The following is a 13,045-nucleotide window of genomic DNA, read 5'->3' as shown; positions in this document are numbered from 1 at the left end:
TAAATAGTAAAAGGGTGGCAAATGGAGGAGTAGGGCTGATTAGGAACCAAAGAGGCAGTTTACACATGAGGCAGAGGGCATAGCTGAGCTACTAAATGAATACTTTCCATCTGTCTTTATGAAAGAAGAAGATTCTATTGAGTCCATGATAAAGGATGAGGTAATTCAGACACTACATGGGTCTAGAATTGAAAAGGAGGAGACATTGGAAAGGTTACCTGTATTTTTCTTTTATTAATTCACAGGATGTGGGCTTCGCTGGCTGGGCCAGCTTTTATTGCCCATCCCTAGTTGCCCTTGAGGTGGTGGTGGTGGTGAGCTGCCTTCTTGAACTGCTGCAGTCCATGTGGTATAAGTACACCCATAGCGCTGTTAGGGAGGGAGTTCCAGGATTTTGACCCAGCGACAGTGAAGGAACGGTGATATATTTCCAAGTCAGGATGGTGAGTGACTTGGAGGGGAACTTCCAGGTGGTGGTGTTCCCATCTACCTGCTGCCCCTGTCTTTCTAGATGGTAGTGGTCGTGGGTTTGGAAGGTGCTGTCTAAGAAGCCTTGGTGAATCCCTATACTTAAAAGTTGATAAGGCACTAGGACCACATGAGATGCATCCAACGAGACTGAGGGAACTAAGAGTGGAAATTTCAGAGGCACTGGTCATAATTTTTCGTTCTTCCTTAAATTTAGGGGTAGTCCCAGAGAACTGGAGAATTACAAATGTTATATCCTTTTTAGAACAAGGGGATAACAATAAGCCCAGCAACTACAGACCAGTCAGTTTAACTTGGATGGTGGAGAAACTTTATGAAACAATAACTTGGGACAAAATTAATAGTCACCTGGACAAAAGTGTATTAATTAAGGAAAGCCAATATAGATTTCTTAAGGGAAACTCATACTTAACTAACTTGCTAGAGTTTTTCAAAAAGGTAACAGAGAGGGTTGATGAGGGCAATGCTGTTAATGTGTTGTACATGGACTTCCAAAAGGCTTGATACAGTGCTGCACAACAGACTTATGAGAAAAGTTATAGCTCATGGAATAAAAGGGGCAGAAGCAACATGAATGTGAAATTGGCTCAGCAATACAGAGTAGTGGTTAATGGATGTTTTTTGTGCTGGGGAGATATTTGTCGTGGAGTGCCCCTGGGGTCAGTGTTGGGACCTTTGCTTTTCCTGATATATATTAATGACCTATACCTTGGTGTACAGGGCACAATTTCAATGCTTGTGGATCATAAAAAACTTGGAAGCATTGTGAACCGTGAGGAAGATGATGTTCAAAACGACATAGACAAGCTGGTGGAATGGGCGGACATGTGACAGATGAAGTTCAGTGCAAGGAAGCGTGAAGTGATTAATTTGGTAGGAAGAACATGGAGAGACAATAGAAAATAAGGGTGCAACTCTGAAGGAGGTGCAGGAGCAGTAAGACATGGGTCTATATTTGCATAAATCATTTAAGGTATTGGGGCAGGTTGAGAGAGCAGCTCATAAAGCATAAATATCCGGGGCTTTATTAGTAGGGACATAGAGTACAAGAGCAAGGAGGTTATGTTGAATTTGTGCATGTCACTAGTTTGACCTCAGCTGGAGTAGTACACTTGGTTCTGGGTGCCACATCTTAGGGAAAATGTGAAGGCGTTGGAGAAATTGCAGAAATGATTCATGAGAATGGTTCCAGGGATGAGAAACTTCAGCTATGAAGATAGATTGAAGAAGTTGGCACTGTTTTCCTTGGAGAAAAGAAGGTCAAGAGGAGATTTGATAGAGATATTCAAAATCATGAATGGTCTGAACAGAGTAGGTGGGGAGGAATTGTTTCTACTCCTGAAAAGATCCAGGATGAGAGAGCACAGGTTTAAATTAATTAGTAAAAGAAGCAAAAGTGATCTGAGGAGAAACTTTTATTACACAGCGAGTGGTTAGGATTTGGAATGCATTGCCTAAGAACGTAGTGAAGGCAGGTTCAATTGAAGCATTCGAAAGGGAATTAGACTGCTATCTGAAAAGGAAGAATGGGCAGGGTTGTGGGGAGAAGGTGGGGGAATGGCACCAGGTGAGCTGCTCATTCGGAGAGCTGGTAACAATTCTGTGATATTAAAATATTTGACATAAACAGTAAAGCAATCAAAAAATATGTGAATAGCACAGCTTGGTTGTAGTTCTTTCATATAGTAAGACTGTTGTCTGATTCAGAGACTTGTGGGTTCAAGCACTACTCCAGGACTGTAGCACATATTCTATGATAATGCTACAACATGGCACTGGGGAAGTGCTCCATCGTTAGATGTGCCACTCGTTGGATGAGATGAGCTCCAACAATTTCAGCCTTTTTCCTTTGTGCTAGTTACATCTCTAATCAATGGAGAATGTTCCTCTGATTCCCATTGACTTCAACTGTTTACCCTGCTTAATGTCAGTTTCGACTTCTGCAATAGTTATGACTTTGTACACTGCTAAAAACCCATTAAACCTTATTAACAATGGATAACTTTTTTGCGGGATTTCTAACAGTGATGCGACAACATAAAAGGAGAACTTGTTGCCAATTCAGTGATTTCCACTTGATTGCAGTCTGGAGGTACTTAACAGTGCAATCTCTGGAGAAGCATGGATTGCTGGATTTAGCTGCAAATGCTGCGCAGTTCCAGAGGAATAATGACATTGGCAATTTTGCTGTCATTATTAGCTCAAAATTTAGGACATCATGCTCAAGTCCTGGATTGGGATTATGATCACATGATCTTTCATCTCAGAAACCAATAGTGCTGCCCATTGAGCTAAAGGCTAAGTGGCAAATGACATTTTTGTCATTCCCTTTGCCATTGAATGTGGGTAATGCTAATGGTTTCCTCCCTGTTTGTTAGTCAGTAAACAATATATCTCAAAAACTAATTGACTGATTTCAACGAAAATTGGTACATATGATCCAAGGAAGAACTAGATTATTTTTGGTGAAAATCTGGATCCTAGAATTTTTTTAAAGGTATTGTTAAAACTTGGAGATAGGGCGAACTGAGATTTTTGTTGTGGGTTGTTTTATTTGGAATTGTGGATTATCTCAACTGCTCTGGTGGAACTTATCACGGCTGTCAAAATGTAAGCAGAGTTTTCAGAACAGGTTGTTGGATGTGGATTGGACTGAAGCCTCCTCAGTGAGATGGAAGCTCTTAATAAAAACATCCCTTTTTCAGCTTTGTAGTTACAGAGCATCAACCAGGCAGGGAAAAACCTCCGGCGAGAGCTGCATAATAGTAATGTTGTTGAGTTGCCGCAGCGTGGTGGAGGTACTGAGTTGCTGAATAATTAATTTAGGCCAGTATTTGCTGGTTGAGTTGCTTCAACCTAGAAAAAATTTTGTTAGATTATATCACAAAATATGAACATCAAATTTGTTGGAATCCTGGTTCCTAAGCATTGAACACACTTCTATGCATTGTCAGTAATAACATACAATTACCAATTAGTTTATTGCACGTCATTTGTAGTTCCTCTATATTTTAACTTGATGGTAAATTATTAAGCCATCCAATTGGAGGTACATTGAAATTATCAAAATTTATTAAATTAAAATGAAGCTATGCAGATGGCATTATTTATGATGGTAATAGGTGGGCTAGAAGAGATCCAAAATGGATCCTTCATTGCGCTTGGCATAACTCAGTTTCTATGAAGAGAAATTAGGTAGAGATTCACTGGCCTGGATTTGTTTCTGTCACACTGTCTCATATTAGATTGTTCAACAATGAAAACAATTGGAAGATTAGGTGGTGAAGCCTGTCTCTGCATTCCTTCCCCTACCTCGATTCTTCAATGCTGTCCCCTTCACTCACCACGCTCCTGATCCTGCCAGTAGAAGGACAGTAATATTTCCTGATACAGTGACAGAATGCATGTTGTTGCCTTTTTTTGGAAAGAGGTTCCAATTGTGAGTGCCTCTCCCATCCCTCAGGTCTAATTCACTTACTGATTTTGACCGCATCTAAGGCTTAAGGCAATTCAAGTTATAGATACCCGGAGCTCCTCTGCAATTTTAAGTGGCCTCTTGTTCTCCTGATGGTGCAGCTGCCATCTGCTGCAGTACTACTGGACTTTTTGTGCTTGGCAGCAGTGGGTTCTCTCCTGAAGAACCTGCCCTGTATTGGGCCTGAGTCCTGAACCAGGAAGATGGGGCGGAGTCACAACAGATCAGTGGGAGCTTCATGGCAAATCTCCTCTTGTGGCAGAAGGGAAATCCCACTCTGTATATTCTATCGCTGCTCCACTGCGCTGCCCTGAGTTTTCCAGGAGTTTCTAAAATGGAGCAGGTGCAGGCCCAGTGACATTGAAGATGAGGTATTCTATTTAGGCTTTAGGCTCTTCTGGTTGCTAATTTCCATAAATACACACAATCATTTGATGTCAACAACCAGGAGAACAGCCTAGGCCTTTTGGGCAAGCAGCTACATCCTCCTTTGCCTCCCAATCTCAGATCAAGTCCTTTCAGGATGCAGGCCTCCAATAGGCCATGAAAGCTGGAGTGGACACTTCCCCTCATTGGAATAGTGCACCCCTGGTACATTATACCTGTTGAGCATTCACTGGGACCCTGAGATGAAAATCTACTCCCTCACCTGCCTGAAGTGAGACTTTATTTGTAGTTTGCACAGTACAGAAACTGAAGCTCATGATCCTTGTAACCATGCCATAATCATTGAAGAGTACTGAAAGGCATGGATCATCATTGTTTATGTAATAATGTGCTAAAATGTCAAAAATGCAGGAAACAGTCAAAGCCAAAATAATGATTGGAAGAGCTAAACTACAGAGCAACAAGAAAAAGATGTCAACTGATTGGTAATGAAGTAAGTGGTATAGAGTATATGATCTGGTAAATTGTACGTGAATGTGGTAGGATTGGGCTTATGGGCAGAATGAACTTTTCTTTTGGTGTTTTTCTTAAGAATTTTTGTCTCCTGGGGATTGTAACCTTTACTAAAGAAATAGGGATGCAAAAAACTTTATACCCAGTGGTAAGAGTGCCTGAGTGTAAAAAAGCTTATTAATTAATTCTTAAAAATTGTTGTAACCATCATTTTTATGTAATTTCACGTTGAACAGAATTATTATTAACTTGACTATTATTTTTAAAATGCATATTTCTGTTTTTAATTTTTTTTAACGCAATCAGAAATTGACAATGCTGGGTAACGGTTAGGATGCTTATTAGATCTGTTGATGGGACAGAGCTGAATTTCTATATACAGCTGAAACTGCATTGGTATTGTTTGATTATTTAAGTCACGACAGGATTATTTCAACGCTATTATGCCTCTGAATTTGATAGGTCTTCCAAACCAGTACTTGCAGTCATGTTAGAAGCACTCACAACTTAAACAAAAGTTTTCAAACAAAGAATTGTATTAAAAATATCAACAGAAATGATATTGCATATAATTACCAGTAACAATTACTCTCCAAGCTAAAGCCAGGATTGTTAACAGGATTATTAACAATGCAATTTACTTCATAGAGTATTATCATTTTTAAATGTATTCTTTCATAATGTTTTCAAAATAAACAATCCTTGATGGCTTTACATGGTTTATCTGCAGTCCTGATGTGCATATTTAACACACACCACATTTGAGTTAATTTTGTATGTTGAGGACATGTGTGGTGAATTCCTAAATAAAAATTTACTTTTTTTTTTAAACTTACAATTTTTCTAAGCAGCAGTTTTTGTAAAGTGACCGGAAAGAAATAGGACCAGCATGTGAGACAGTAGGATAGTTGAGATAAATGCCTAGGGCAACTGTCCCTTATGTTGAAGTGCTCCATATGCTGTTGACCCACTTGTGGGTGTCTAGGCCGGATGTTATCATTGATCTCTAGGCCATCATTTACGTTCCTGTAGCACAATATATCAGCCCTCGGGAAGATAAACAAAGTTACAATTGACCCTTCACAGTATATCAGGTAAATAAGAATAGTACAGCTGATAAATTGTTATTGAACTCTTTTGGTTTTATCATATTTGTGTAAAACATACTTTAACTACTCATGTATTCTTATAGAGTGGCACTATTTTTACCTCATGTTTAAACAATAAGCTTACTCTTCAAAAACTTGCCCATCTTTTATAAAATTAGCAGCACTGTCTGTTTATATCTCTCCCTGCTCAATTCCACAACTATTTCTCTTGACTGACCTTTAACAGGGGCCTTAAGATTCCTTAATTTGCTATCAGATGCTTTATGTTAAGAGCAAAACCGAGAACAGTCAAACATCCCTAGAAATGCCAACCTTTTGATTTTGGGTTAGAAACCCTTGCCACAATGTTAATGAAGAATATTTTTTATCTAGTTGAATACAAACAATTCAAAATTCTGTGAAACAAAGACTTATTGTCTTTGAAAATAAGATTCAATTTTGACATAATATTTATCCAATAAACATATTTTTGCAATGCATTGTGGTCACCTTCATAACTTGTCCAATGTATAAATTTTCCAATTATATTCACAATAGGTTGTTTGAAATGACCAGAAATTAACCATTTATACTCCTGCAACAGTGTTGCCTAACACTGTATGATTTCACTGCAGTCTCACGATCCTGTTCTCTCTGAACAGGTCCCAGTTTTGTTAAAGAAAGTGCACAGGCAACATTTATTTTGTGTGTTTCAGTAGTAACTAATAAAGGAGATAAGAGATGAGCGCAGAAAGTGCTGCTTTATGTTCCTAATTTCCAATGTTGTGGCTGGGATTTTCCTGCCCCTTTGTGGTGGGACCTGCTGTGGGAGCTCTTGTGGCCCAGCCAAAAGTCTATTGATTTTCGGTGGGACTGGATGATCCTGGTGGTGGGCAAGGCCGGAAAATCCCGCATTTTGGGCTGTTCACGCTATCCATAGACAATTTTGAGTAAAACTGCAATATTACAAGATTTGAATAATTCATTGTACTTGTTCACATCATATTGAGTATAGTGGATAATATTCATTATTAAAATGTAAGAGGCTCATGCATGTTTCATAGGCTAATTAACCAGCCATTAATGTACCAAATACACATGCAATATAGAAAGGCCATCTGATTGATGTTTCTTAAATATGAGACTGAAGCTTTGCTGATATGTGTACTGCAGTTAAAAATAGCTTGCGTTCTGGAGTTGCATTTATTAGTTCTGTGCCCCATATTCCAGCACACAACTTGCTGGAGATGTCGATAACCTTAGGTTATGAACTGTTCCAATTTTTCTTACTTTTCTTTGCATAGTGGTTTATGTTAGTGTCCTACCTTGTTCAGTCTTCTGCCTGATGTGGCTTATTTGTTTATTTAGTTTGGAGATCTCTGACCCCACTTCCCCCTCCCCACCACCCCCCCCCCCCCTCACCTTCCCCCACCTCCCCCTCCGCCCCTCGCCCCCCTCCCGATGTGAGATCGGCGCAGGCTTGGAGGGCCGAAGGGCCTGGTCCTGTGCTGTACTTTTCTATGTTCTTTGTTCTTTATCACCAACAGGACAAATTATTTCAATGGGCACAAAAAAAGGAGTGGGCCTTCTCTTTGAGCTAATTAATGAAAGATTTGCCTGATGTAAAACTGCACTATAAAGGTCAGGAAGGCCTCAGGTTTACTATCCATCTGAACAGTTTATTTTGACCTCAGGCCATGATGCCAGTGGCTATTTCTGTCACCACGGCAGCTAGCCTGTACTTACACTGCTCTAACCTGTCAGCAATCAGGAAGGGAAACCCAGTCAGAACTTACCCCCACCCCACCTCCCCCTCCGCCCACCCACCTCCTCACCCACCTTCCGCCACCTCCCCCTCTGCCCCCTCACCTTCCGCCACCTCCCCCTCCGCCCACCCACCTCCTCACCCACCTTCCGCCACCTCCCCCTCTGCCCCCTCACCTTCCGCCACCTCCCCATCCGCCCACCCACCTCCTCACCTTCCCCTACCCCTCGCCTTCCCCCACCTCCCCCTCTGCCCACCCACCTCCTCACCTTCCCCCACCCCTCACCTTCCGCCACCTCCCCCTCCGACCCCCCACCTCCTCACCTTCCCCTACCCCTCACCTTCCGCCACCTCCCCCTCTGACCCCCACCTCCCCCTCTGCCCACCCACCTCCTCACCTTCCCCCACCCCTCACCTTCCGCCACCTTCCCCTCCGACCCCCCACCTCCCCCTCCGCACCCCCACCTCCCCCTCTGCCCCCTCACCTTCCCCCACCTCCCCCTCCGACCCCCCACCTCCCCCTCCACCCCCCCACCTCCCCCTCTGCCCCCTCACCTTCCCCCACCTCCCCCTCCGCCCACCCACCTCCTCACCTTCCCCCACCCCTCACCTTCCGCCACCTCCCCCTCCGACCCCCCACCTCCCCCTCCGCACCCCCACCTCTCCCTCTGCCCCCTCACCTTCCCCCACCTCCCCCTCCGCCCACCCACCCCCTCACCTTCCCCCACCTCCCCCTCCGCCCACCCACCCCCTCACCTTCCCCCACCTCCCCCTCCGCCCACCCACCTCCTCACCTTCCCCAACGCCTCACCTTCCGCCACCTCCCCCTCCGCACCCCCACCTCCCCCTCCGCACCCCCACCTCCCCCTCCGCCCCCCCACCTCTCCCTCTGCCCCTCACCTTCCCCCACCTCCCCCTCCGCCCACCCACCCCCTCACCTTCCCCCACCTCCCCCTCCATCCCCCCACCTCCCCCTCTGCCCCCTCACCTTCCCCCACCTCCACCTCCGCCCACCCACCCCCTCACCTTCCCCCACCTCCCCCTCCCCGCTCCCTCACCTTCCTCCACCTCCCCCTCCACCCCCCACACCCTCACCTTCCTCCACCTCCCCCTCCCTGCCCCCTCACCTTCCCCCACCTCCCCCTCCGCCCCCCCACCCTCTCACCTACCTCCACCTCCCCCTCCCCACTCCCTCACCTTCCCCCACCTCCCCCTCTGCCCCCTCACCTTCCCCCACCTCCCCCTCCTCCCCCCACCCCCTCACCTTCCCCCACCTCCCCCTCCGCCCCCCCCCCCCCCCCCGACTCCTCACCTTCCCCCAGCTTCCCCCCACTGGCGAATACACATGAGCAGAGAATTGAGTTCAGCTGCTACACCCATCTTTCCCTTGTGATGCTCACTCTTGCATCTCACAGGTATAGATGGGTAGAGTTACAAGAGTGTGGCCAGCACCCACAGAATTGTGGCTCCAAATGATTAACTACCTTTAGGAAAACAAGGGGAAAGGAAAATTGAGGAGCAGTGAGGTGATGGAAAGGAAATCCAATGGATCAATAAGCAATATGGAGAGAAGTAAGAAAAAGTGCACCAGGTACATGGGTAGAAATTTGTCTTGGTCAATAGTGCTAAATGAGCGATACCACATCGATCGCCCAATATACACCCCATCTGACGTTCAGCACCATTAGAGTTAACATACCCTGTCACCTATTCTATGCTGCCTGTTTCGCACTGTTACAAAAGACAAATTTCTACCACACGTTTGTTTGGAATGTCTGGTTATGTTTCCTCACTTATCAAAGAATGTCATCATGGCATCTCCCTTATGTACTTTCACTGCTCCAACTTGTATTGCAACATTGTCCTTGCATTTCACAGGTCCTCCAGTAAACGTTACATGCAATATTTTTATCAACAGTTTCGGCTCTGTCACGGAGACCACAATGGTAAGTGCTGATGGCCATGGTCAAATAACTTGATGTCTTTTACGGTAGCAGCTTGTCAATTTTCTTTCTTTTGTTTTATCATTCAAATTGCAGGTCCTCCTGTTAATGTTACATGCAACATATTTATCAACAGCTTTGGTTCAATAGCAGAAACTACAATGGTGAGTGGGACTGAACATTGAGGCCATCTTGTAATATATTGCTTAGTTTGTCAGCCTACCGCCAAGGCCTTCACCAACCAGCTGATCAGATCCACGCCAAATTACTTGCATCAGCTGCTATTTCCTAATCTGTGAATCATTGTGTGCCCAACCACTATTCAGAGTTAATACTAGCAGGAAACATTAAAAAAAAACCTAAAATCCCCATTATAGTCTTTGTAAAATGCAGCATTTGCATTGTGGAACAAAGTAAGGTGCTTAGGCTATTCCATTGAAAAATGCTTTGGGCTAGTGACATTTTCCATTTGTTAAAAATGCTTAATCCCAGAATTTCATCAACTGTGCAACCAGCAAATTTAACACTGACATTTTCTGAGCACCTCAACAGCTGAAAAGCCAAAAAAAAGACCTACCGTAATTCAAGCAGAAATCAGCACAAACAATAGGAATTAGAGGAAAATGCAGAACTTATACCACAAACCACCCTTTATGTATGCTAAGCACAGCATGTTTAAGAAAATGCCATTTTAGTTTTTCTAAGATTATTCTGATGCTGTAAAGCTGCATTCACAGATACAGAAAATACCGTGTAGATCTCATTGAGGGGAAATTTTAAAAATCACTTAAAATATCTCCAGAAAATACACTTCCGAGCTGTCATACCTACAGGAAACTCACACAATCTGGTCTTTTGTTTTGTGGGGGGGTGGGGGGGAGGGGGGTGGTTGGGGGTATGGGAGGATGCTATATTAATCAATGAGAAGGGATTTAGTCATTTGGTAGCTGTACAGAACTTGAGTACTGCTGAAAAAAGAGACATGTTTAAGCTTTTTGTCTTGCACTCAACAGGACACTTGCAAGAATATTAGTATTAGGGGTAAACAACAATTTATACAGTATGTGAAGAGAGTGCTGATTGGTTGGCAAGTGTCATTGCCATGGAGAATGCACCACTGATGGTGACTGAAAAGTCACCAGTATGAATTGTTGTTTTCACCCTAATACTAGTACATTTGCAGGTGTAAGAGCGCAAGACGAAAAGCTCAGACATGTCTCTTTTTTCAGCAGCAAAGGGATTTGTGAGGTCTTGCAGAATCGGTGTTGAGATTCAAGAAATTTAGCATTGAGTAGGAACAATTATTTAGGACCAAATATCCTTGATATTTTGCACAGAAAATAAGAATGTGCTTACGCTGTTGTTCTGGTGAAAGATTTCAGGAAATTCTGCCCATTATTGTAAAGGTGCACGTGCTACTGAGGCCCTGAAATCATCCTTTCTGAAGATTAATATATGGGCACTTAACTTGTATGCACACTAATCTCCCACACAACATAATTTTGCTAATTAAATTCTTTTGTGCAATATTTTAATGGAGACTCTTTATTTTAAATAGATTAACACCTCCCTTAAAATCACAGGCCTAGGGATTCCATGGCAACGCATTAAGCAGCGATATGTTAATCTTCATGGAATGTAAACTCAAATCCTGAGGAGACTGGGTTTTAGAAGGGGAGCAAGCTGTTGCTGTAACATAGCTTCTTGACTTTTATATGCAGCAACGGTTCAAGAGGCAGTCACATCACTGACCAAGGGCAACTAGGAATGAATAATAACTGCCAGCCTTGTTCGCGATGCCCATATTCCTAGAATGAATTTTAAAAATTCTAAAATTATTAACTGTATTCAGGTAAGCATTTAGTCATTTGGTTGCTGTACAGAACTTGAGTATTGCCAGAAAAAAGAGACAGGTCTAAGCTTTCCAACTTGCACTCATCAGGACACTTGCAAGAATACTAGTATTAGGGGGAAACAACAGTTTATACTGTATACATTTTCCAATCAGCAAAATTTATGTACAAACACTTACCAAGCTCATACTTCATTCATTGTGCTAATTTTAAGCATTTATTCCCAAATAAATGAGATAATACCAGTCTGAAGGTAAAACACAAAGGAATGTACCATGATTGTCTTAAATACTTGTACCTAAATTTCACACAAAGGAAAATAGACCCTGATATGTCAAATAATTGTCATGTATTCCAAAGAAGGTCACGTTTGTTAAGACAGAGCTATATCTGAAAATTCCACAGATTTTAAATTTGCTGATAAAACAATTTATTTTTGGCATTAGGTTAAAATGAAATGCTCTGCTCCATAAATAATATTTCACCTGCTGACCAGGGAATCAGGCAAGGATATCAACAATATCAACTAGTAATTCTCAGGTCTTACAGAGCACATTGTTCATTGCTAGAAAATAATTTCAGCCTCACAGCAATACAAAGGGCACAGAATTAAAGTGGCAGCCTCAGTTTAATGGAAACTGAGTTAATGGAAGAGCTGGTCTCACTGCCGTGGGAGTTGCACTGTCCCTTGGGTTGCCAAACCAAACCCCCCTCCAGCCACCAACACACCACCCACACACCTCCGAAAGATTGAGCCACCTCCCACCCACCCCAATTGACACTGCCTCAGAATTAAGTCTCCCTTTTCCCTTCCTCTTCCCTCCCCTTCCCTCTTCTCACCCCTCCCCCTGCCCCCCCACTCCCCCCCCCCCCCCCCACCCACCTGCATTTGCCTCAACCGCCACCACCACTTGGATCACCCCTCCCCAACTTCCCACTTATTTCCCTTTTGACCGTGGACCTACCTTGTCCTGCAGTCCCCGCTGCCTGTTCCCCATCCAACTGGAAGTCAATAAGTCTGTCAGTCAGGCTAGCTTCCAGGTGGGAACTGATTGGCCACTTAACTCACACGCACGATAGCTCCAGAGCATGCGGACAATCCTGACCAGCACTTTACCCACCACTCTCGTCTTCCAGTGGGTCAGCTAAGTTAAAACCTAAGCCTAAATGCGTATTAAGATCATTTAACTTTTTAAGTACTAAATCCCTACTTTACTGTGCCATTCACTGTTCATTCAAATGACTGGCTGTTTCAAGTGCCTTTGAACAAATGGTGAGCAGACTGGAAATGCAGGGGCAGAAATTCCTTCTCTGTGCAGACATACCTTGATGCACCAGGGGCAGGTTGTACCTGTGCTGCCTACACAGTGTTCTTCAATGAGATCAATGAGGAAGGCTGTGCAAGTAGTGGCCCACAGTGCTGATGGCCCCTGGGGGGAAATACACAAGTCTGAAAAGTGCCCCTGTTGTTTGATGGAAGCTGAAAGAGCACCAAATTGAATCTGCATCTTCCGGCTGCCTTGAGAGGTAAT

The 13,045-nt window shown here is 43.6% G+C and overlaps 1 protein-coding gene across 1 annotated transcript in view; it reads left to right on the top strand.

Moving 5' to 3' along the window:
• glra2 (glycine receptor, alpha 2) overlaps positions 1-13,045 on the top strand; it is a 399,641-nt gene that overhangs the window by 59,853 nt on the left and 326,743 nt on the right. The window contains exon 3 of the mRNA XM_041210937.1: positions 9,596-9,663. Within this exon, the coding sequence (XP_041066871.1) occupies positions 9,596-9,663 (68 nt within the window). The remainder of the gene's footprint in view (positions 1-9,595; positions 9,664-13,045) is intronic.

Source organism: Carcharodon carcharias, chromosome 18 (assembly GCF_017639515.1).
Source record: "Carcharodon carcharias isolate sCarCar2 chromosome 18, sCarCar2.pri, whole genome shotgun sequence".
Lineage (NCBI taxonomy): Eukaryota > Metazoa > Chordata > Chondrichthyes > Lamniformes > Lamnidae > Carcharodon > Carcharodon carcharias.
Note: the sequence above shows the minus strand (reverse complement) of the source record. Positions and strands in the feature narration are given on the sequence as shown.